The sequence below is a fragment of the Notothenia coriiceps genome, unplaced genomic scaffold (assembly GCF_000735185.1).
Source record: "Notothenia coriiceps isolate Sejong01 unplaced genomic scaffold, NC01 NC01_scaffold00030210, whole genome shotgun sequence".
Lineage (NCBI taxonomy): Eukaryota > Metazoa > Chordata > Actinopteri > Perciformes > Nototheniidae > Notothenia > Notothenia coriiceps.
Window position 1 is genome coordinate 5,956 of NW_011362911.1, and position 26,740 is coordinate 32,695.

Below are 26,740 nucleotides of genomic sequence, written 5' to 3' on the forward strand. Positions count from 1 at the left end.
GTGTGCGTGTGTGTGTGTGTGTGTGTGTGTGTGTGTCTGTGTGTGTGGAGGGCAGGGCAGGGGGTTTTGGCATTCAGAGTGTTAGCATCGCTATATTAGCCTGGCAGACTGATACACACACACCCTCATACACATTATCACTAACACTCTCATTCTGGCTCTCCTCCCCTCCTATTTGTACACAGACTCAGTGTAACGAGGGGCAGCCGTGATCGCAGCTCGTAAAAGGAGCCAACCCGCAAACCCTCAATGAGCTGAGCTTTTTTCTCCTCCTTTCTCCTCTTAAAACGTGCAAAATGCACAGAGAGAGAGTATAACAAAAATCCAACTGGAAGGCATAATCCCCCGTTAATACAATTAGAGTTTAATTTAACCGCTCGTGTACGCAGATGTAGCCGAGCTGGGGAGCTCAGTTACCCCCCTTGGAAATGTTTTTCCTTTTTTTTTTTTAAACACAGCAGCGTGCAGCAGGCTTTTGAGCAGAAACAGGTGTGAAAAGCAATATAATTCATTTCTGCGCTGGCAGAGGAGGGCAGGAGCCTCGATGTCGTGGGCCTTGTTTGGTGGAGGAATCCAGGCTGGGGGGTGGGCGACAGGAGGTGAAAGATGGATGGATGAATGAGTGGATGGATGGATAGGTGCAATAATCGTTATAGGCATTATTTTTGTACCTCCTAATGGTCTTAATGGTTTTGGGTGGAATGTAACAAAACATAGAAGAACAGGGCAAAGGACACTCAACTTTTTAGTCAAGATTTATTGGAATAATGCCTCTTTTAGGTTGGAGTAGGGAGTCTGTGATGAAAAATGTGCATTTTATATCTGATTTTAGTTGCACTTCCAAGGAAATGAGCATCATAAATGTTTTTTTATGGAACTCAAGTGTTGTTATAATAGTCATACAGTGACTCACTCATGTGTTTGGTCTGTTGTGAGTAAAGAAATGATATTCAATATAAAATGCAACACTTTGTTACTGCAGCGTGGTGTAAAGTTGAGACCTATCACTTCTCAGCTATGGAAACACAAACCAGATATGTAGAGCCTCGTCTAAACAGCAGAAGTGAGGGGAGAAAAAAAACTTTGGAGGTCAGAGTTCGCCATTGCCTCAGATGCCATTAGTCTTTGCCTGTTTATTGCTGGAGCCTGGACATGTCAGCACCCTGGTCACCCGCGGCAACCCTGACCCACCCGGCAACACTGGCTCGCAACGGCAACCCAGGTCTGGAAGAAGGATGTTATCCTACTGGTGAAACCAAATGTGTTCACTTAAAGTTGTCCCTGTTCTTAATAATAATCTTTAATTTAATTTGGAAGAAAAAAGAGATGACAACAATGATACATGTTTATAATTACGGTCTTCCTTCAATTATTGTAAGACTTGTTGTCTTAGTTATCGACTGGAAAAATGAAATGTCCTCATGACAACTTATTTCCATTTCCTCATTAATTGCTATGAAAAGACAAAAGGAAGCTAGCTTTAAAGGAGAAAATCAGCTGACTGAGTGTTTTCATTCATTTATTCATCAACGGCAACAAAGGCACGATGTCCGTCTTGATACTGTAAAGTAATACAGTGGCCTATGTGGCCTGGTGTCTCCGATTAGCTCTTAATTTAATCTAAGTAGCAGCAGAATCTTAGGCGCCACCGCATTAGTATTTCAAAGAGGTTTTAAGGGACGACAGACAGACGGACAGATCTGCCAAAGGCCTGGCGTGACACTGTGATGAGACAGAGCGGCGGAGCGAAAACAAGAGAACAAGTTAGTCTTATTCTCAGCGTTTTATTATTCGGTTTCAGATTTATCACCGGGAATGAAAATGTCTTTGGGCTCTGTCTCTCTGTGTGTGTGTGTGTTTTATCTTAAAGGGCTAGTGTTTGGGTAAATGTGTGTGTGTGACTTCTTTAGTGCATGGGTTCCACTAGAAGTGTGTGTCGTTAAGTTTGTACGAGGTCATTTTGAAGCAAAGACTTGTACGTATCAGGAGTGGTTGGTGTCAAAGAGGAGGCAGCTGAGTCAACCTGACTACCCCCACATCACACACACACACACACACACACACACACACACACACACACACACACACACACACACACACACACACACACTCATACTGTGCCCCTACCCCCACATTACCCCACACCTTGTAATGAAAACATCATCAATTATCCCTCTTGACAGGCCCAAGGGACCAAAGGCAGACAGCGCTCTTTGGGGGCTTCTCTTTGTGGACTGACCCTCACAGACACACCGACTTGCCACTCACACACTTTGGAAACATTTAACAAACATGCATGTTTATTCTAATATGTGTATTAAAAGCTGATGAAACATCCTCTCCAGGTATATAGTGGTGGAGGAGGCAGAAGGTGTGTGTGTGTGTGTGTGTGTGTGTGTGTGTGTGTGTGTGTGTGTGTGTGTGTGTGTGTGTGTGTGTGTGTGTGTGTGTGTATATATATATGAATGTGTGTGTGTCTTCAGAGTGGACAAAGGCCCAATAACTGGGATGTGGGAAATCGGTCTTGGTTTGGTACCCACTAATCAGTTTACGGTCATTTGCAAAATCCGAAGAAGGAGCTCACTCTCGCTCAGACACACAAAACCGTTCAGATGCAAACACACACACTTACACACAAACACACTTTTGCATAGGCCCACAGCAGTGATGTCAGGGCCTGGGTGGGGTGTGGAGTTCCCCACCATCACTGTGGTATTTATTGGAGAGTGAGTGGCAAGTTGACGTATGGAAGAGTCAGGGAAAGATATTGTCATAAGTCTGTGGTTAGCTTGCCATGACTTTATCCAACACTTAGAGATTAGCAATGCTAGCACTTTAGCCTGTAAGCAAATACATTACCTCCAAGATTCTCCCTTTGTTCTTTCAAAACAACTCTACTGTAAACAAACTTGGCTAGTAAAATGTTCACCTTCCAAGAAACAGAGTTTAGCAAAGCCTCTTTGCATAGCATGATTTTGTTCAGCCAGTGATATTAAATCTGCTAAGTGTGAAATCACATTAGCGCTAGCTGTTAGCCATTATCCATTAGGCTGTGTTTGGCGATCCAGAGGATTGTGGGATCTTTTCTGGCTGGAGTCAGCAGCTCAATACCTTTTACTTACAGCAACTGCAGCAGCCTGCCCTAGATACATTTGGAGAGAGAGAGTGTGTGTGTGCGTGTGTGTGTGTGTGTGTGTGTGTGTGTGTGTGTGTGTGTGTGTTTGCATATGTAGTTGTGCTATTATTTGTATGTGTCAGCTTCATGTCTCTTTTGTAAGTGCTGTGTATGAGTGTGTGCGTGTCTTTGTGTCTCATTCCATGCGTGTGCTCGATGGATCCTGTGGCTTTGCCGTCGTGGTAATCAGTTTGCGCCTTGGCTGAACTAATTTATCAATTCAGTTCCTCCCACTTGTATTCTCCCCCATGCGTGAACCCTCTCTCTTTCCCTCACACTCTTACTCCCCCTCAGACAAAACACTTATTTCTGAAAAACCATAAGGGTTTCCTATCTTTTATGCATGCCATCTGCCTCTCCCCTTTTTGCCATGACTTCCCCTCACTCAATTTTCATATACTGTACAGCTGCCTTACATTTTAATGGTCTCGAACCATGATATCATAGCAATATAGGTGCGCTATTTCAAAGGCATTGGGAGAGGGCTATGATTCATAGATGAAATGCCTTGTGATATATTCATAACTCATCCTTTTACAACGACTTGTCTTATAATGTTATCATTGAAGATTTCTTTATAAAACACTGTTAGGCTAATATTGCATTACAGTCGGGTGGCATTAAGGGTATACCCAAAGGAAGCTGGTGTTGTTACACAAGCTGACCCAAAGTGCCCCCTGTTCAGTGGGACGGTCAGATGTGTGTTGTTGTGCAAGGCGATGTCTTTGACACAAGCACACGTATCTATGTTGAAATTGTTTGTCTGTAGTGTGTGTTTTTGTAAGAATGTGTGTCCGCTGGAGTGAGTGAAATCATAGCTAGTGAACCAGGTGGTGAAGGCAATAACTCATGGTAGAGGAGTCTGACAAAGCTGAGGGCTCGGGGAGGATATGTGGTGGGAAAATCCACACCAACGCACTCTTTTTTTCCTAACTTTTCCGATTTTAGTATGACTCCGTTTCCCTTATTTCAAGCATTTTTGTATTCCTTCTTTCATCATTTTTCCTAATTCCTTTGTCTTTCAGCACACTCTCTACTTTACCTCATACTTTGTCAGCTTTGTTCCTTCCTCTCCTTTGACTCTCTGTGAAGCGTGCTGTTGTAGTGTTAGCGATTGCGGGGGGAAGTGAACAGGGCTGAGGGTGCTGCTCACTTGTTTGTTACGACAGATTAAGTCATTGATTTGTAAAAGTGGTGCACTGATGGAGAAAGCCCTCCACTGTTGAAGTCGAGGAGGGAGAGAGAAAGCAGAAGGGGGGAGATGAAGGGAAACACTGGCGAGGATATTAAAAAGGAAGGAAAAAACAAGAGCTAACGGTGAAGAGGGGAGTTAAGTGGAGGTGGGAGAAGAGAGGGGAGAAAAGGAGGCAGCATGAGACAGTTAAGCAAAATACTAAATATAGAACAGAGGGGGCGAGACGGGTGAGAAAGATAGGGAGATACAGGAATGAGGGGAAGGAGGGAGGGGTGTAGCTGTACTTTGAAAGACAGAGGTAGAGAGAGGAAGCTTCATCGTTCAATCGCATTGGCTGTGTCCTCCTTCCCTCTTATGCTTGCCGCTCTAAATAGCATAAGGGAGCAATTGTGAAGTACCCTTACCTAGTTTCAACATTCCCCCAACCCAGGTTCGTTTCACCCCCCTCGGGGCCAACGGTGAGTTTCTAATTAAAACGTTGAGGGCAAAAGGGTAATTATGATAATAACATAATAATTTCGTCAGGGTTATTAGAATGTTATGTGGTCCCCAAATTGCTTCCTTGGAGAGATCAGATTTCAGTGGCGTTACGTAAAGTCAAATTTCCTTGAAAGTCAGGTGAAATTAAATGGATTGGTCGAGGTGCAATCTGACAGTCTGATTCCCAGCGGCTCTGAGTCTAAAAGCCCTTTTAGTTTCTCCTCACAATGACATATCCAACCCCCCTCCTCGCTTACTTCTGAGCTCAATTTATTCAGGAGAGTTCATGCGGTTAGGAAGTCTACTCGTATAATAGTTTTTGTTTTGCTGCTGTGAACTCTCCCGTAATAGCACTTTGTTTCTCTGCCCTGTTTAACGAGCTCTGTGTATTGTAGCTTTGTGTTACAAGAGGAAGTTTGTTTTCAGGCTAAAAGATCACTGCTACAATGCTAGCTCCAAGCACTGTAGCTTGGAGCTAACATGCTGTTGCTTCGAGGAGTTACCCTGCTGTTTTCTCTAAGCTTTCTTTGGTACCTGACTGGGATGAGGCTTTGTGGATCCCCCCTTCTCCTCATTTACACACCCCCTCCATCTCAGGCAGCCCTGAGGCAGCCCACCTCCAGCTGTGGCTGCCGTTCACTGCGCCGCTTGGTGCAAGTACCGATTGCTTTGGAGTGCCTCCCTTCGCTCAAATAGGCAGTAATTACGGGCTTAAAGAGGTTTAGTGGTCCAGCAAACTACATAATCACCCCCTGAATTAGCCCCAGCTCATCAGCCTCAGTCCAACGAGCAGCGCTTACCACTAGCGCTAGCTAGCATGTTGCACCCTCTTCCCTTTATTGCACTGAGGGAAGCGCAGCAGCAGGTGTTGTGCAACATCCGGCCCCCTTAATAAATTTAGCGTCCCCTGAGCTGGAATGGGGAGGACTAATGAAGCACGCCCTCGCTCTTAGAGAAACAACCACAGTAGACACATACAGCAGAATTAGATAGTTTCCTACAGTATCACCAGACCTCACCCTTCTATGTTAAAGGTCCCATGTCATGGCCATTTCTACTGATCATAATTCCATTGTTGAGGTAGACTAAAATAGATTTATACTGTGCAATTTTCCAAACTCACATCGGTTTCTCATACAGCATCTCTGTAAAGTATGTGTAGGCTATTCACTCTCTGTCCTAAACGGCTTGTTGGAGCTCCTGCCCTCCCTGTGAACCCAGTGTGCTCTGATTGGTCGGGAAGTTGCGAGGCTCGTTGCTGTGATCTGCTGCGAGGAGCGGACAGGCTTCCGGGTCGGCGATACAGGAGAACAAGCCAAACTCATCCTGAGCACACAAACACTCACAGCTGAAGTAAAAACAATAAGTGTGGCTTGATATTGAGTAAGAAAAAGGTTTATAACGCTGTGAGAATGGGTCTGCGGAGAGCATTTCTCCACCATCCCAACTTAGCCGCCCTAAAAACGTTACCCATTTCATAAAGTTTGGTAGGATACCTGTTTTGTTTTAAACATCATAAATACACAAACAACAATGAATACTTACAGGTTGTGTACCCGAATCTCCCGCTGGTCCAAACAAAGTAGGAACATCATCGTTCTTCAGTGCCCTACGCTGTACATATCCGGCATGCATCGCTGAAAGGTTTGTGAAGCTTTGTTTCGTGAAATGCTGGCAGAGGGTGTGGCCTCTGGGTATTCACACGTCACAGTACCCAGGAAGTAAACAATGGAAAATGAGAAATCTCCAACGAGGCGTTTCGGGGCAGCATAGACTGTGTTAGAGTTTTACTCGCTACACGGTGTACTTTGAGGGTTTTTGACTCTGCAGACCGTTTACATAAAAACCTTCATAACACACAAGGGGACGGGTAATAACCGGAAAAACATGACATGGGCCCTTTAAAGAAAACAATACAGCACTTTGTCAAGACTTGAGACTCCGTCATGTGCATGCATGCTATAAGCTTCAGTATACATTAAGGCTGGAGACCCACCCAACTGTAAAGCACACGGATCATTGTTCACACCCTGCAGCTACAACAGGAACCGATCCAGCGGTTGCTGCCGCCGAGCGTTATCTTATGTGGCCTTAGAGTTTTAGAAAAGCGATGAATGATGCTAATCATCAATTATCAGGGAAGAAGCTGGCAATGCTGTACATTGTCTAATCCACTTTGTACTGGAGCTTTAATGACATACTTTTCACCCTTTGCCTCACCAGCTAACTCGATGTATCTCATTCCCATAGGCAAGAGCGCTGTGAGATTTCCCTAAATCAACAAAAGCTGTTTTTTGAGAGGAAAAATGCTCATTAATGAATGAAAAGCCCAAGAACATCTGTTTTTTCCCCCTCCATATTTTATCTTTAGAAGAGATGGAGAGATTTGATGACAAAAACAGTTTGAAAGGGGGTTACTTTGCCCTATCTGGTGCATATATCGGGATTCCTTTCCCAAAAAGCGGTGATACATTATTCATGCCTGAGCTTTAAGTTAGTCCAAAGCCATAAAATAGGCAGTTTCCGCTTTTTTTTCTCGCTTTACAGCACTTGCGCAGACTTTGCAGACAAAACTCTCATCTGATAGTTGGTTCATTTTGAGTCGCTCAAAAGATCTGTTTTTGCTCTGTTTTGTTGTTTTGCATTGGAGCAGCTCGAATCAGAGGAAATTAGGTTAGGGGTGCTTTGTTTTTTTCTGTTGTTGTTTTGTTCCCTCTCACTCCCTTTTCTTTTTTTACTTTAATCCCCCCTTTCTCCCCCAGCCTGCTTTGTTGCTGGGTCCCTGCTCCCTAATGAAGTCAAAGGGATGTCAGTCGATGCCACCTACACAGAAAGGAATTTGAAATGGCGTAGCTCTCACAGCGCAGCGTGAGCACGCAGACAGAGGATGAAACTTCCACTCAATGAGCAAGACGTTTTGGAAATTGGACGCTTTTTGTATGAGATACAACAGGCTTACAGTTTGGAACGTTTTGTTTTAAAGTCTGCTTGTGCTCAGGGTTCTGGGCATTTGTTGTTAGCATAACAATGTGCTTGCTTCCCAAATATTTAAGGTAATCTCATGTCTGGCAGCAGCAAGGCTACACTTCCAGTAAATCGTGTGTGTGTGTGTGTGTGTGTGTGTGTGTGTGTGTGTGTGTGTGTGTGTGTGTGTGTGTGTGTGTGTGTGTGTGTGTGTGTGTAAGACTTTTTGGTATGATGCCCTTTTAGCCAAAAAGGCCCCCGGATTAGCCATCAGGCATTCCTGATGGGCAGCTCCGTTTCCACAGAGATTTGACCTGGGAACAGTTAAGGGAACAGACCTGGCTAAGAAAAACCCTAAATGACACAATAACAATGCTAGTTGTTGGTGTTTTGGGTTGTTTGAGTGTATGTGTCAGGACGGGTTGCGCTTCTTTTGCTAATAAAGTATTGTGCTGATTACATAAAAGTAAATTACAGTAAATGTGTTAACCAGTTGTTTACTGTGCTTCATTGCATTTTCGGGCATTTGTGTGCCTCATGGTTAAGCCAAACCATTTGGTGGTAAAATAAGCTCACTTGAAATACCATTGACCCGTGTCTGCTATCCACAGATTGTGCAGTGTCATGGCCTCTTTTTTGAGGCACGTCACATGATTATGACAACATATGATTTCCCTCTCTTATTCTCCCCTCCACCCTGTTTCATGGTTGCAGTTTTAAAGCGCTAATGTGGCGTGTCAAGCCTTTTTAATGGGATGCACGGAGGCTCGGAAAGCGCGGCTTTAAATAGAAATATATGCAGCGATAACACCATAACATTAATGGCTAAAGAAGGGAATAGGTTTATAAAGATGGAATCACACACATTACCAAGGACATGTAATATTTAGATGCCCGGTATAATTTAAATCTTTATAATTTTAAGATTAATATATTTAAATATTTCTTGGGTAACAAAAAAAATCCCTCATAGAAGTAGAAGTGGACAACAGATAAGATTCAATTCAAATATTACCTCAAGTATGTATAATGTAACCTTATTATAAGAAGCTTTATCACAAGTCATTCATCAAATATATTAACTTTATTCTATTTTTGCAGCACTGTTAACTGTAATGGTTGACTTATACGCCCTGTCCAGAATAGTTTCTCCTGTTAGCAGGACGGTGGGAGTAAAGAGGGGTCTCGGAGGATATTTATCTCTTTTTTTAAACCCCTGGGGCTCCAGATATCCATTTCCATGCCTCCTCCCCTGCCTCCTTCTTTCTCTTTCCTCTCTTTCCTCCTCTCCATCTATCTATCCCTCCCTTGTTCTTTTTCTGAGGGGGTCAGAGAGGAAGACGGTCAGACAGGGAGGGGATGTTACTGATGCTCTGTTACTCATCCCCCCCCCCACACACACACACACACACACACACACACACACACACACACACACACACACACACACACACACACACACACACACACACACACACACACACACACACACACACTGATGTATGACCAGGCACAGCTGAACTTAGGCCATGCAAGCTCAGCGGCTCAAATGAGAACAAACACACACAAACATTAACACACAGTCTAATGAAGAGTAAAAACCAGGTCTTGGACTCAAATGGACACACACCAAAACAGACATGCACACACACACACAAGAAGGTTTGATAAGACACACTGAGAGAAGGGAAAACACACACCCCTCCTGGCACCCAGAGCCCAGCAGAGAGCGGCGAGCAGGGTGGAAACTCTCATGAAAGGAGTTGTATATTTGGAGAAGACATATCATTAAGATAGGCGGAGGAAGAAGGAAGGGAGGGAAGGATGCGCAGAAACTTTCCATCTGCTCTTTTAAAGAACATGTTATTGCTTTACTCGCTTAAGGTCTTCCTCTCTCTCTCTCTCTCTCTCTCCCAACCCGCTGAATCACTGCCAAGGGCCGTTAAGGCACCAGAATCACTCACAGACAATATTAAAACTGGCCGATTTGTTGCAGAGCGAGAAACTAAATCACAGTGTTTTGACAGATAGGAGCTAATTTGGTGGTTTAGAAAAAAAAAGAGGAGGACAAAAACAGATTTGATGAACTGGCTTTCAGACCATGTCTTCCTGGTAACTCCTCCATTAAGTGTGTGTTATTTTGTTTGTAAAAAACACATGTATACGTTTCTATTAGGGGCAGAGAGCAGTGCTGGCTGGAATAGGTTTTAAGATCCTTACTCAGATAAAAATAGCAGTACCACGATTTAAAAACACTCATTACAAGTAAAAGTCCTCAGTTCACTTGTATACCTAAGGAAAAGTGGCATTCTAAGTAAAGTATATACTTGCATTCATGTTTAGCAAGCATTTCTTAATGCAGCTGATGCGCTCGGAACAAATTTGATGAATTATATAAGCTGTCGGTTAGATTTCCTGCAACTATGAATCATACAACAACATCATAAGCTTACTTATTTCCGTACTTTAATAAAGAAATTGGTTATGGTCCACAACTGTCGAACAGAGCACGCAAACACATCATTCTCCAAGCGCTGATGTCTGAGATTGCGTGCGTGTCTGACTGTGTGTGACTAGTTGTGAATATCTGTCGGTCTGAGTGTGTGTGATGGGACGCTAGAGGGAGGAAGCGCTGAAACAGGGTGTATTTGTGCTCTAACTGTGTCCCCTGGCAAGGCCGCAGACCCCAGATATCACGAGGAAGACACTCCTGCTTCCACTCGTCTGCGTCACGTAGAATGGACACATTGATCTCTTCTTGTTCAATCAGGAAAGATTTTAAAGACACTTTATTCACATGATTAGCTTCGATAGGTCCGCAGTAGGAGTGTTTGTGGTGTCTATAAGTGCTCAAAGAGTCAAAAACATCAGATGACACAAGCCCTGAAGAATAATGCTTTATCACTTCACGTGGAAGGCGAGTGGCGCCACACCTTAACAGATATTTTAATATTTATATTAGCTGATCATTCTACAGTTTGAAAGATACTTGTGCACACACACACATCCACACACAGAGCATGAATGAAAGGACTGTTCACATGCACGTACACACACACACACACACACACACACACACACACACACACACACACACACACACACACACACACACACACACACACACACAGACACACAGACATAGACATAAAGACACACTCAACTGGTTGTAGACGACACACACACACACACACACACACACACACACACAGACACACAGACATAGACATAAAGACACACTCAACTGGTTGTAGACGAGAAGTGGACACAAATTTGGCCAGAGGCGACAATGCAATTATAACTTAGCGCATGAAATTAGCCTCCTTGTGTTCCCATTCCCCACAACCAATCACATGGACAAGGGGAGGCTGGGAAAAATCTCCCTCTGCTCTGTCTCGGCTGGGTCGTCCCAGCATTAAACACAATCCTGTTCATTATGCGCTGAAAAAACTGTAATGAAAAAATGAATAGGCTGGCGCCGCACTGGTTTTGCACGTCTGATTGACTATTAAGTGTGTTTTCTTGTGAGAGACACTATATTTATTGTACAGTATCCACATCTGTTGTTGGACACCATAAGAAAGAAACTAGATAAGGGTCCTGTCAGGGGTGGTCTGCTATCATCAATCTAATAAATACTTTTAAATTACAGAACAAAATGTTTTGCTCTGATTAGATAAACCACTCATGTAGACCGGGTGTTTTTATTGTTGATTTTTAAGATCTGTACTCGATAATGTGTGTGCTATTGCTACGATGCTAGCATCCTTAAGTGGTGTCTGTTATCAAGGAAGGACATTTTACCTTAAATATATGTGTTGCCTTTTGTTGTTTGGATTGATATAGAAACATGGGGAAATTACAGTAGATTCCACATTGTTGTTATAATTGCACAAAAATCAATCAGTAAAATGCAATATAAACCCTTCTTGGCAAAACACTAAGGAGCTTTTTTAATCCACTTTGGTTATTTTGTTATCTATTTTTTCTTTCATAAATGTATACATTGCATTTTTTTATATAAATATTTCCAGTTAAAGCTATCCATTCAACCATGTATTCTCTCCCCTCCTCCTCCTCCCTCCTCTCCTCTTTTATGGCCGGCCATGGTGTTCAGCACAGTCCACGTCTTGTCTCAGTCATGAACAGCACATTGTCCTCCACGAACAAGGCTCCGTGCAACTGTGATACCCCCCCACTCTAATGTAAATCAACACACTTCCCAAGTTCACATTTATCCAATTTATTCATTCAATATATTTAAACAGGTGGCTCGACTTTAGCTATTTTAACGAACACCGGGTATGAGGTTAGTCTCGGTTGTTTTCCCCCACATGAACTCTGTCTATTATGCATCCATGTGTCAGATACATAGAATAATCTCAGAGTGAGGTTAAGTCATCTTGTATCAGTAGAAAATGGCCTCCTCTTATGTGGTTGGATATCAAAAGAGTTAAGTTAAGACCATATAAAAATGGAGGTTTAATCATCTCTGTGTGAAAATCAATTAACATTACAGATATATAACATTGCTCCACCCTCTCACTGCATGGCAGATATTTTGACATTTAATATCTGCAAAATTAAATTAAATGACAAGCTAGGGTGGAGATAACTGTTCAAAAAGGATGAAACCTGGAGCTTTTCTGCACTTATGGTTTCATACAATCAGTATTTAAACTGCAAAAATGATTACACCAAAGTGGTTAGCTCAACAGAGTTATTGTACCAACTGCAATAAGGATAAAGGCAAACAGCAGCAATAAAGAAAAGAGGTTTAATATTCTCTTGTCTGTACTCCATCGGGTTAACGTTACATATTCCCCGCTCACTGATTACATATGCAGCAGGGTGAAAGGGGGGCCGTCGACGCGAATATATTTGTGTAAGAGGCTGCCTAATTACCAGAGCTGGTTCTCCACTTCACTTAACTTTCTAATTGGCTTGCCTTTTTGGCTGCCATTAATTACAATATTTCATATTCCATTAATGATCGGGTAGGGGGGGGGGCGTTAATATGCACACACTCACACATACTTACCGTATACATCCATACAGACACACACATACTGACACCTACGCATCAATGAACATGAACACACATCTCATTTTTTTACCTCTCATTACGCTGTATGATTTTGTGTGTGTGTGTGTGTGTATGTATGTATAACCTGAGCCCTACAACAAGTATTTATGTACTAAAAGGAACATCAAACCCTTTTCTTCAACAGCAAGGAGCTTCATTAAACAATTTGTGTCAGCCTTTTTCTCATAGATGTTTTTTTGAATGTCTCCTGCAGCATCCCTACCCGTCAGAAGAACAGAAGAAACAGCTGGCGCAAGACACAGGCCTCACCATCCTACAAGTGAACAACTGGTAAGTCATTTCAGGGTTTTCATGCAGTCGATTTTAAGGGGTTTTGCGCCCCGAGGCTATCCAAGTTCTTAATGATCGGAATTAATGCCTGCACTCCGCCCCTATTTCCCTCCTACACACACACACACAGAAACACACACACCACTTACAGAATCGTCCTCACCTAGATCAATCCGTCTAAAGAGATATGGCCTGCAGTGATCCACACCAACAGCCCAAACTCTGCCCAAACATGAGCATCCATGTTAATTAAGTCAAACTACCATCTGAAAACATCTAATAAAATCATCCGACATTCAAGTTGATGATTTTATTGGATGTTTTTCATACAAGAATGATTACTGAAAAAGTGGTAGCTCGGAGACTAATTATATGGTTTTATTTTGGTGTGTATGGCTTTTTGTAGCAGCTTTTACTGTGAATGACATTAGTTTAAATCAGTTGGTGAACATCTCATTCACATGTACCTAGTTTATGAATTGTCCTTGAAGCTAGTTTAAAGTGAATTTGGTGTGTACTACGTCTGACTTCGTCTGCTTACTCTTCTTTATCCTGTCCCTCTTCTGCTGTCCTCTCCAAAAAAAGGGGAAACAGAGCCACAAAACTTCAGAGGTAGTTAGCCGTTAACAATGTCATATTTGTTCTCCAAATGACATTTCAAAAGACGGATAAAATTGCTGCTGTAAACTTAAATTATTGCACAAAAATGACCCAAATGTGAAGTAACTTTTGGCATCACATTATAGCAGCAGCTGCTCATTATCCGCTGCTCATGAATCTGTTAAAAATAATTTCATTGGTTGTCCACTGACCATATATTCTTTTTATACATTATAATGTAGTACTTTTTATTATGCATTTAGCATTTTAAGTTGTCCTTGTTAGCAGGGAGCCTGGCTGGGAAGATCACAGCCTGATTTCTATCTTGCTTTTTGCAAATGAACGCTCTGTAAGTGCCAACCAGCCTGTTAATTGGGCACGAGCATGGCTGGCCGGAGCCATAAAATAACGTTGCTAACTAGCCGTTTTAACCTTAGGTAGTTCCACTGTAAAAGGTAGAAAGGGGGCCTACGTCCTTGTGCAGCTAGTCTTATCAGAGAGATGGCTATCAGCACATGCTTAGTGTTATTAGCCGTGTCTAATTAAAGGGGCTGCATTCTGGGTAACTGAGGCGGGGTCCAGGCAGAGGATGTTTGATCTGAACGGCCCTTAAAATAATCCTTGAAAGTATCAGTTAGTTGCTAGGTGCAGGCATGAAAGTGGAGACTGCAGAAAGGCAAAGCGCAGCAGAAGGAGAAGGAGAGTTAAAGAGCCAGACGGAGTGAAAAATAGATGAAGAGAAAGGAGAGAGAGATAAGGAGAGACGGAGAGAAAGAGATGAGACATGATAAATCCCCATTACCAGCAGTCTAATGATGTTAACAGTATTCCCAGCCATTGTTCAATCTGAGACCTCAGAGACAGACAGACATCAGATTAGGGTATGGTGTATCAGTCTATGGAGAATTCATTTTATACCGGGCCAAAAATCATACACATACACACATACACACACACACACACACACACACACACACACACTGGAAGAAAAAAGGCATCCTGACCATAGGGAATCCTGTAGAGGTTATCAAATCACGTGACCCCTCTGGAATCCACAGGGGATCAATTCCTACAGCTGAGATAAAGCTGTTTGTGCGTCAGTGTGTGTGTGCGTCAGTGTGTGTGTGTGTTTGTGTGTGTGAGAGAGTCAGTCAGTCAGTCACATGAACAGTAGCTTGGTCACTTTAGGCTGACTGTGTGCTCTCATTCTGTTTGTTGTGTTTATTGGTAGGGGGATAGCAACGCACCCTGAAGGTGTGTGTACTTATGCATGACCAACACACACTGTTTAAATCGTGGGAGGTTAATCTCGGTTTGTGGAAGATGTGTGTGTGTGTAAGAGAGGGGAACCGGGGGTGGTTAATCTAAGGGGTATTAGCTGTTAAACCCTGCATGCTGGGATCCCGCTGCCCCCTCACATTTTGTTGTATACAAGTGTGTGTGTGTGTAAGTGGTGTGTGTGTGTGTGAGTGTGTGTGTGAGTGTGCGTGCTTGTCCAGAGGCAAATTTCCATGCACGGTTGTTCGAGCAGGCGAGCGGTACAGTGAAGCGTGGAAGGGTGATTGAGTAGGAAAACAATAAAGATGGGGTGACAGAGAGATAAAGACAAAGACATGGAGAGAAAAAGAGAATGATGAAGAATAGGAGCAGGGATGAAGATAATAAGAGAGGGAAAAAGGTGGCAGGAAGAAAGATAGATGGTGAGACAATCAGAGAGAGAGAGAGATAGGGAGAGGTTACATTAGGGGAACTGCCATTTCACAGGCGTGATGTCGGTTGGGAAGCCCCGTCATTGGGTGTCTCCATAGCAACCCCCGGTGATGTTACCTCCTGACCCACTGATTTAGTGAAGTCAATTTCCCTCGCTGTGATTCTGCTGTTGATGAACACACACTCGCTCACACACACAAATGTGTGCATGTCTAAATTCTAAAAGTGATACACACACATTTTCTCATGCGTTCCCTTGCATCAAATCAGGTCTATAACTGTGACATCAAGGACTTCAGAAAGCATAAAACACTTAGAGGCAGCGCGTTTCACGGTCATATGCTGGCCATCGGGGATGGATTCATGTCGAATGGCCGCGGATGAACTGTGGGTCCTTCCTGTGTGTTGTCCCAACACAATCAAAAACATGTCTGACTGACACACAAAACACACAGCTCAGTCCTGTCACATGTTCCTCTCTCTGTCTGACACACACACACACACACACACACACACACACACACACACACACACACACACACACACACACACACACACACACACACACATAATCTCTTTACTTTCGTGTGTGCAGTGTATTTTCCTTCACATTTAAGCTCACACACTCCTACACCCACATACTGTCTCTCCTTGCGCGCACACTCACACACACCATAGATGTGTTAACACACATGTCGGTGTGTATTATTGATGAGTGAGTACGCGGTAGGGCTCAACAGATTAAATAAAAATGCTAAAGGCCAGCAAGGGGGCGCAGATCACTCATGAATTATTGGCAGAAATACGCTGCACAAGGGAACCTCAATTTGAATGGGAAAAGTGTGTGTGTGAGGTAATACGTGTGCACACTCACACAGCAGAATCAAACATACAGAACGTACACACACACAATGTACACACCCATATGGAAATACTTTGACAAGTCCCTACACAGATGCCTGTACAGTATATACACACACAGAAATGCCAAGTCACTCACAGTACGTGTGGACAGGTATGTACACACGAAGATAAGAGTGTATTGTTTCTACACACACGTACTATCAGATAAGCCACCACATGACAAACAGACACAAATTCACAGGTAAAACTCAATAGGCTTATTTTACTAAACATACAGTTACAAAACAAACATGCGTGTTAGATTCATATTCATTATCCTGGAAAAAACTAAACAATGAATGAAGAAAATCCATGATTTTACTCCAAATGTGTATTCCAAAATGCATTTGGGAGAGCCACAGACAGAAGAGAGCCTCCGAATGATTAGTTTATTCTAAGTGTCTTTAAACAATACGACCCTTTACCTACTCACACATTGTAAACGACTCTGCAAGGGCAGCAGCTAAAAGCTTCAAGCGGAACAAATAAAACGTCCTTCTCTCTACTTTCCCTTTTCTCCGTCTACAGTCAGTATCTCTCTGCTAAGTTCTCCTAACACTCCGGTGATGTAAAAATCGATGGCAAGGTCATCAGGTTTCGCTTGTTGGCCGCCCCTCCCCTTCCTGCCTGCAATTTAATAATGCCCCTTTAAAGGCAGTGTTTAAGCCTCGCCGAGCGATTGTTTTGTCAATAAGACCTCCTTTTACGAACGTCTTAAAAGCATAGACAGGGAGAGAGCGAGAAGAGAGAGAAAAAGGTGAGGTAGTATTTAAGAGGGCAGAGTGGACGGACGTTGAAGCTATTTAGGAAGGAGCGGCGTGGCACGTACATATATGCCGCTTATCGAGTTTCTGAAAGGACGAGCTGAGGGAAGGGGGAGATGAGTGGGAGGTGGAGAAGTGAGGCAGGGTGAGAGGAGAAAACATGACAGCATGGACAGAGAAGAAGCCAACAGTACTGTACAGTTTGTTAAACATGTGCATAATCAATCAAAGGATAATTCATCTGGGCTCTGACCATTGTTTTGTGAAGTTATTACAGCAATGTACTGTTGTGACGAAGCTACACAGGATTCAGGCGGAACAGGAAACAAAGTCAGATGAGTTTTAAATGAACTCTCAGTTCAGGTTTTGAAGAGACAGTAGAGGAGAATGTGGAAATCCTTCCATAAGTGGTCTGTTGTAAATATTCCTTGTCCGTGTCTACTCACTTCTGGTTTTACCACTTAATGACAAAGGTGGAAGGTAACTAATGTATTAACCACTTTGAGTATTTCAATGTTATGCTACTACCACTACATCTCAAAGGTTAATGTTACACCGCTTAATGTATTCCAGAGAGTACTAGTTGCACGTTCAGATTACTAATACAGGATATAGAGATTAACTCATAATTTGGTAGTACTTTCAATTTAGTAATATGTCTGACTGCTTCTACCACAACAATACAACTAATGAGTAGTGCTTTTAAAAATCTAGCTGAACTAGTTCACAGCCTCTGATCGCATCTGACAAAGCTCTGAGATGTTGCCAATAGATATTCCTTAGAAATTCACTGCTGAGCCCAATGTTGTCATAACTAATAAAAAGAATGGCCACAACTAGATTAATTAGATCCAATGTTGTAACAAGACTAACAAAAGATCCTTGAAATAATCTGAGCAGGAGACAAACAGAGAGATGCTGGAACTTGTTCTCAAAACGACTTCTGAGGTGTGTGTGTGTGTGTGTGTGTGTGTGTGTGTTTGTGTGTGTGTGTGTTTGTGTGTCTGGTTGCCCGGCCTGTCTGTCCACTCTGTAAAACCAGCTTTAGAGGTAGATTCATGGCTCTCGTTATGGACACTGGNACCGAAATGTCTCCTCTACATCTCTCAGAGGCACCTAGTTGTCATGGACACACACACTCACTCCATACACACACATATACACACTGAGCTCTTCCTTAATTTGTGTGTGTGTGTGTGTGTGTGTGTTTGTGGGAATGGTTGCCCGGCCTGTCTGTCCACTCTGTAAAACCAGCTTTAGAGGTAGATTCATGGCTCTCGTTATGGACACTGGACTCTTGGGTAGTGGAGCAACAGGGATTTTTGTGTGTGTGTGTGTGTGTGTGTTCACATACTTGTATTTTATGTGTGAGCAGTAATGGGGATTAAGTGACCCCGTGGCTGCTCTGGGTCTAAAGCTCCTTTTAAATTTCACACTGTTTTCCTATGTTCCCCTCAACATGTGGCACGGGATCCAGCTAATCCACCTCATGTTATTAGGAGCTGGATCAGCAGACCGGCAGGCTCTGATCAGTGTGTCTGTGTACAGCTATGCTTACATTTGGAGATGGTTCAAGGACATATTTGCCTGCCTATAAAGACCCATATGTATGCTGCCTTAAAACACAGGCTGCCTGTCTAATAACAGCCTAGCTGCCGCACTTGCACTAAGTCATGTGACTCCCACATGACCTCGCCTCAACCGTACTTGTCAAATAAGAGTGTGTTTCATAATGTTTCTAAGTGTCAGTGCAGGTGTGAACATGCATGTGTTTTTATGTCTGACACAATGCCACCGTTAACCCCAAGGTGATATCAAAGGTACCACACCTTCCCCACAAAGCTATAACTCACACTGGCATTTTTCATAAACATAGGCTAAGAAGCAGAGAGGATCATGGGAAAGAGTATGTCAGGATGTTGGAGTGTTACCAACCTGCAACATGCAGCTTTTTGTAGCTGTTTGATTTGCCTAGGATGCTTTCAGGAAAACAGTAAGAACGATGCTTCTCGGTGAGTGCATAGCTGGATAAGTGTGATGAGTATGTTTTTAAGTCTGTGTATACATGTAGGTGTTTGTACGTGTTGTGCGTTGCACGAGTAAATGAGGAAAGCACATTCTCTTCAAAATATTAGGTATTGCATTGAAAATTCGTCTCACGGACATAGTTTGAATGAGTTGAAATCACTAGAAATCAATAATTCATATCTTGCCTTTTTACCTCCATAATAGCGAATATTTCTAAATATTAATAAAACATATATTTAATGATTTGCTTGTGAAAAGACTAACACCAAATTTAGTAAAATCACTCTCTTTTTGTTTTGACTTCTGTGTTAATTGTTTAAGCAGTATAGGTCCAAATACAAATCCTGCAAACTTCATAAATGCAATGAAATAAAAGCAAATGGAAAAACTACTGATGTTTTGTGATCCAAATACAAATATAGTTTAGTTTATTCAAACTAATCTGAGCCATCTAATCCTGGCATCTGACCTGAGATCGACACTGGGGAGGAGAGAGAGAAAGAGAGGGAGGGAGATGTGTGGGTAAAACGAAGGAGGTGATTTATGATTGAACTCGTCAAATGAGGAGAACAAGGGGAGAAACTCATAACTGTAATTCCCTCACACACCCACATGCAGTACACTCATTAACATATCTATGCAGTGTGCAGGTACATGCAGAGGCATACGCTTCCACCCCCTGCTGTGCATACGAGAACGTGGAGCTGCAATAAAAGAAGTAATTAGTTAAGAAGATGGAGACCTGATAATAAAGTTCCGCAGGGATGCAAAGTGTGACATAACGATGGGAAAAGAGAACGCAATGTGTGTGTGGCAGATTCAACAGGCTGTACGAAAGCCTATCCTTGATTTATGACTGGCAACTGCATTTGTGTGTAAGACTAATTTGTGTACAAATCACTTTTTAAGAAACAAAGTGGGTCAAAAAGTGTTCTGCAAAAAACTATTCAGTTCAAATAATGAATTCAGATACGACAGAGAAGTACGCGCGTGTGTGTGTGTGTGTGTGTGTGTGTGTGTGTGTGTGTGTGTGTGTGTGTGTGTGTGTGTGTGTGTGTGTGTGTGTGTGTGTGTGTGTGTGTGTGTGTGTGTGTGTGTGTGTGTGTGTGTGTGGTGTGTGTGTTCTTATGTGTTTTGGAATTAGCAGGCCCAGTTTCAGTCCATGCCCTAAAGCCTGTTTCATACACTGCAGCCCTGTCATGTTGCTTCGCCTGAAACTCCCCGACATTACAGCAAATACCACACACACACACACACACACACACACACACACACACACACACACACACACACACACACACACACACACACACACACACACACACACACACACACACACACGAACACACATGAACACACACACACACGAATACACACGTTTCAATATGACCTCGCTTTCATATTTCAACACAAATTTAAAAATCATTTCAAAAAACTACATTTTCTCCTGAAGTCTGTTGCTACTAATAGCCTTTCACAGGAACCTTTAGCCTGTGTAGACACAACTCTGTGTTTATTTTATTTTGTCAACAGAGATGTGTGTAGCGTGTGCATATACATATATAGGTGTCCATGTGCAAAGACACATCCCTCCCCCTCCTCCTCCCCCTTTCTTCCTCTCACTCTCTGTTTCTCTTACATCACAACACGCCGCCCGAGGCCAAACCTGCATTTCTCTTCATTCACCTCCTTCTCTCTCTCTCTCTGCCTTTTTTGTTCCCTCCTCTTTCCTCCCCACTCCTCTCCCTTGCTTTTCAACCTTCTTTTGTAGTAGTAGTAGAGGAGGGGTCCAAAACATGAAAGGCGGCAGGACGTGAATGCCAGGATCTGTGTTGCAGCACACATGGTCGCTGTCGCACTCGTCGGTTCTTGTTCTCACACTGACGTTTTTTTCAATGCTGATCAAAAGTGTTGTGAAGGGAATGAGCCCGGACACGGAGAAACAGTCTGTGCCAATATGAAACATCTAGGAAAAATATCACTCCTTCTTTCTAGAATTTCCTGGCACAACACTGACATTGACTTCATGTAATTTAGATAAATGATGGTTATACGGAAATATCTTGTTGACAAACCATAAAATGATGACGCAATTCCTGCATGCAATAACACAGTCATGGAAAGTGCCAGCAACCATTGATATCAAATAACTAAATTAGGGATTGTTCTGAAATCTAGCAGATATTCACCACAATAAAAGTCTTAATGACTATTGTAAAACTGAGACTCTTATGCAATTTTCACTTTGTACTTTACAGATATTATTAAACTGATCTAGAATATCTATAGATATGCTGTTTTTGTTGATTTTAACAAGCTAATTTTCAAATGTGAGCAAGTTTCATTGTCCAGTCGTTTTTTGTCCGACTGTTGCCCTCTTTTCCTCGATTCCACTGCTTTGGTGTTTGCTAACTGTGGATGTCAAAAGCCTGAAACTGCCTTCACTAGTTTCTGGGCAATCAGAGGGATCCCCATAGCGATGGCTGCTGTGAGCCAGCGGGGGGAAGTGACACGCGCAGAGACAGGATATGACACGGGCAGTATGGGGGGATTTAGGTCAACCACTCTGTGTTTGCAGCAGTCCCCACCGCAAGCCCTGTCAGCAATACTGACTCTGTGTGACACTGGTCATCTTGTGTGTGTGTGTGTGTGTGTGTGTGTGTGTGTGTGTGTGTGTGTGTGTGTGTGTGTGTGTGTGTGTGTGTGTGTGTGTGTGTGTGTGTGTGTGTGTGTGTACACGCGTGTGTGTGTGTGTGTGTCTGTTCACCAGTTAGTAGGAAGGATATATTGCTAGGCGTTAATTGTGGTTGAGCAGCAGACAATCGNCAGGCTGTACGAAAGCCTATCCTTGATTTATGACTGGCAACTGCATTTGTGTGTAAGACTAATTTGTGTACAAATCACTTTTTAAGAAACAAAGTGGGTCAAAAAGTGTTCTGCAAAAAACTATTCAGTTCAAATAATGAATTCAGATACGACAGAGCAGTACGCGCGCGCGCGCGTGTGTGTGTGTACACGCGTGTGTGTGTGTGTGTGTGTGTGTACACGCGTGTGTGTGTACGTACGTGCGTGTGTGTGTGTGTGTGTGTGTACGTACGTACGTACGTACGTACGTGTGTGTGTGTCTGTTCACCAGTTAGTAGGAAGGATATATTGCTAGGCGTTAATTGTGGTTGAGCAGCAGACAATCGATACTGCCGCGCAGTGACAACCTGATGATAAGCTACATGACTCTACCCGTTTCTTTCTAGTGCTTTTAAATCACATTGATTGGCAGCTAGGAGGAGTGTGTGGTTACACAGTTATTTTAAGCGGCTCTCAGATTTGAATATGCATGTAAACCTCTGCCAGCCTCCACTGAAATCCAGCACCAGGTCCTGATGCGTGTATGTGTGTGCTGGCCTGTGCATGTGCGGGTGCACATTTTCTCAGATTACTAATGTAATATTGCCAGTGAGTGCAGAGGACGTGTATTTATATACGTATGTCTATGTGTGTGTTCATGTGTGTGTGTCTCATATTACTAATATGATATTGGTGGAACGCTCAAGAGATGTGTGTGAGTGTGTGTGTGCTACAGAAATTGAGAACTCCACATGAATTTAAATCAACGAGCTCGCAGAGTAACCTTTTGTATATCCAATCTGCATCTTTCCACTGCTCGTTATTAAATTATCCCCTAATTGGTCACGCAACAAAGGCAGCTGATGAAAAAGACAATTTCTTGCTTTTAATTGGGCATTTCACGTGTGCTTCGTGTACACCTGTGTGCGGCTGCCTCGGCTCGGTGTGTCGGGGACGTGTGTGTGTGTCCCCGGGTGTAATGAGAATAGGACATTAGCAAGGGCTTGGCAGACGCCGTCGCAATCAGTTCCACTCTTTCCAGAGAAGGAGGGAGAGGGGCGGGAGGATTAACCAGACATCAGCAATCTCAGAAGGAGAAATAGATAGAAGGCAGAACAACAAAGAATAAAATCAACCCAGTTTCCTTAATGTGACTTTTAAGAGCCTTACTTCTGGCGTTACATGTGGCATGCATGTTTCTCGATCCACTCTGGGTGCATGCTTATGTCAACCACATGTGCCCTTTGTGGGAATCAAACGTATCCCCTTGGTAGTGTTTCATTCCCTGAACTCTACCATTTTTATTCTAAGTCAATTTCCTTCCTCCTGCTTGTCTTTTGGTGTTTTTCGCCCAACTTTAGGCGTACCACCAGTGGTGTGTCACGCCAAAATAGCCCAGCTATTGTTGCAGTGAGCGGAGCTGAATAGTGCAGCTCATTGTGTTGTGATGGGAGGCAGGGGAACGAACAGGCCATAAACACTGGCCCTATAGCACCCAGGGGTCATGCAAAGGTGAAGCCTCACTCCCCCTAATGGAGCAGCTCCGCTTTTCTCTCCCCTTTTCCTCTCTTTCTATCTCTCTCTGAGTCTTATTTCCTCTCTTTCTAATTCCCCCCCTTCTCTCTTCCTCACCCCTACCTCTCCCTCTCTCTCGGTCAGCTTATTAACGGTCACAGCGAGAGTGTCTGGTTTGCAGAACAGAGCCCCTTGCCTTCCCACTCTCTCACTCCTCCTTCCCTCCCATTCTCCCGCTCTCCATCGCTCCGTTCCCCTGGCTGCTATTATGAGAGGCATTTTATCCTTTGTTCCAGCCCCCATGGTGCATCTGGCCTCAGATATGGGGACGACAGGGACAGGAAACCGGCGAGAGTTTTTGCGGAGAGGAGGGGGTTTGGTGGGTTAGAGTGTGGGTTCGTTGCTGGGTGGTGTGCCGCCAGTTTCCACCATACAGGGAAGGAATGATAAGGAGAGCAGGAGAAGGAAACAGATACAGAGGGGGACGGAGAGGGAGGCAGAGCTGTTCTTTTCAGAGCTGCACTTGTAGGCCTAGTGGCAGCAGTAGCCGTAATAGTAGGATTATGACTTCATTGATACATAGCCTGGTTAATCCTTAGAGTAAATAAGCACTGGTGCCATATTTCTGGGAGGTCAGATCAAGTAACAAGTCAATTACATTCCTCTCTGAGCCCTATTGTAGCAGGAACAAATGCCAGACTTCCTAACAAGTGCACACCTATTGGCAGAACAACCTACCTTATCGCACCGGTGTACTTTTGAGGGAGGTAGAAGGACGAGGTTTTAGCTGGAGAGAAATAGGAAGGAAAGACAAGAGGAAGGAGAAGGACAGGTCAACAGTTAGCCAGTGCTGGCCTTAATATGACCTCGTCCTTCTATAAAAGGCCTGTAGAGGAGAGTTAAAGGAATGCTCAGGCCTCCTCAACCCTCCTTGCCCTCTCTCCTCCTCCCATATCTCCCCCAGCAAAACAGGGTAGCGAGGGAGGAAGGGAGGGAGGGGGTGTTGGTGATAAAACTCCAGACGTTCCCTCATTTGATGGTGCTCTGCCATGTCAGTGCATTCCTCCCGAGCTCTTTCTGTCTCTCTCCCCCAAATTCCAGTTCTACATATTGTAACGAAAAGACAACAAAATCGCCAAAACACCGAGGTTTCAAAGGCTTCAGATCCCCGTCGCTTCTTTTCCTTCTCTTTCACAGAACATTTCACCTCACAGAAAGCTCCTGTCGAAAATGTAACAATTTCGCTAAAGCGGATTATGAGATATAAGAAAAACAATGCAGGGACACAATTAAGCTTCAAATCATTGTGCCTTTCTACTGCTATCTGTCTCTGCCACCCTCTGTCTCCTCGTTACCCCCCAGCTCCGTCTGGAGAAGTTGACACAGGATAGATAACGGACAGAAATCTATCAGTCCGTTATCGAGCACACCATAAAGCTGTTAGAGAAGGAATATTAAGAGTTATAAAGCCATTCACTTGTTTAGGGGTCAAACAGACGCACCAGCTTGTGTCCCTTTGTATCCGTCCCTCTCCTTTCTTTAGAACTCTTAAATGCTCCTTTTTTCCAGCGTTGCACGGCTATTGTTTCCTCAAAGTTCGGCTAATGCTCCCCCTTTTAGAGATGAAATGGAAGTGTCCGGTTGGGCAACAGCAGGAACACATAAATCAAGTCAGAAGCCCCAAGAGCCCTCTCTCCTTGGGGGTCATTACAGGTCAACAGGTCATTTCAAAAGGGGTTAGGCTGAGCAAGGCCAGAGCACGGCCTGTGTGAGTGTGTGCGAGGGCGTGAATGTGTGTGAATGGACGTAGAAGAGGGAGAGAGATTAAGAGTGTGTGTGTGTGTGCAGTAGCAGTTTTAAATACGAGTAACAGTGTGTGCATGTGTGTGTGTGTGCTCAATAAATGTTCTGACCCTGTGCTTTTATTGGAGGTCACGGGGTAAACGAGGTTTTTCTAAGCCTGTATGTACCAAATCCAGCTCCTGTGAAAACACACACACACAGTCACTAAAAAAAATCTCCTGCTGTCACAGAGTAACACATGGTCACCTGTCTTAACAGAGTATCACCCAAAACAATGCCTCTCACCAGTGGCAACGTGACATGTTTCTGTCAGCAACACTTCCCACACTGCCACGCTCCAAGCCGAGTGCGTTAAACAGTCAGCAATCTCAGCTCGTTGTGAGGTGGAACGTCCCGACAAAGAGAGATGGATCGACATGTTTCAAACAGGCTCGGAGAAAATCCCGGTTAAGCCTCGCCCCACAAAGACCCCAGTGTTCAAGCCCATGTTTCTGCATATGAGCTGAGGCTGTGCAAGTTTATACAAGTCGTGGACTTTTTGCAAGCCTTGGTAACGCTGCTAAGATGTGACTCTGTTGGGGCTTTACCGGCTCAGGGTTGCTTAGTGGAAAATAATTTCCCTATATAACTGTTATGGTTTACTTAAAGAAGGAGACTGCTTTGGCACTGTTTTTGTTTTCAAGCTGTGTGCCAAGATTTCCCAGGTCTTAGTCAGCAATTTTTGTCTGATCTTGTTTTGGGAAATCCACTGACAGTGTTTCTCTTTCTTTGTCCCCTCTCTTTTCTTCCCCTCTCTCTCTCTTCATCTTCTTCAGGTTCATTAACGCCCGGAGGAGAATAGTGCAGCCCATGATTGACCAGTCAAACCGTGCAGGCAAGTCTCCTCTAGTTACTGTATTCAAGTCGCGCAGGCTAAAGCCGTCCTCAATCCATGCACCCGGAGGCCCCTCAGCTGGTAAATACAGGCCTGATACCCCATCCTGGAATGTCCAAAACCTGGAGGGGCTTTCCCCTCCTCTGTCGTGACTGACCACTAAAATTAAGAACCAAAACATTAACAGCAACCATTAATCCACGTTGAAGTGCCATTTGAGGTGAGAATTTGTTCATTATACAATATAATAATTTGGCTGAAAATGAGTTAACGACGAGTGGATTTATTTTCTCAGCCTGTAAACAACACTAGCTGTGTTCTCAGTAGATGTGCTCTTAACCCCTTCCTCCCCCCTTTCGCCAACCAGGCAAAGTAAAAAAAATAAAAACACTCACCCCTTCCTCCCTGGCTCAAACCAAAGCATAAAGAGAACGACACCCGTTTCTTTTCTTGGGTGACCGTTGTTTGGCTTTTTGGCTCCAGACCTGTTTTTGTCCCCCCCCCCCCC

The 26,740-nt window shown here is 43.6% G+C and overlaps 1 protein-coding gene across 1 annotated transcript in view; it reads left to right on the forward strand.

Moving 5' to 3' along the window:
- Positions 1 to 26,740, forward strand: part of LOC104959286 (homeobox protein Meis1) — a 39,778-nt gene that overhangs the window by 3,388 nt on the left and 9,650 nt on the right. The window contains exons 2-3 of the mRNA XM_010787151.1: positions 13,115 to 13,191; positions 26,174 to 26,232. Coding sequence (XP_010785453.1) covers positions 13,115 to 13,191; positions 26,174 to 26,232 — 136 coding nt within the window. The remainder of the gene's footprint in view (positions 1 to 13,114; positions 13,192 to 26,173; positions 26,233 to 26,740) is intronic.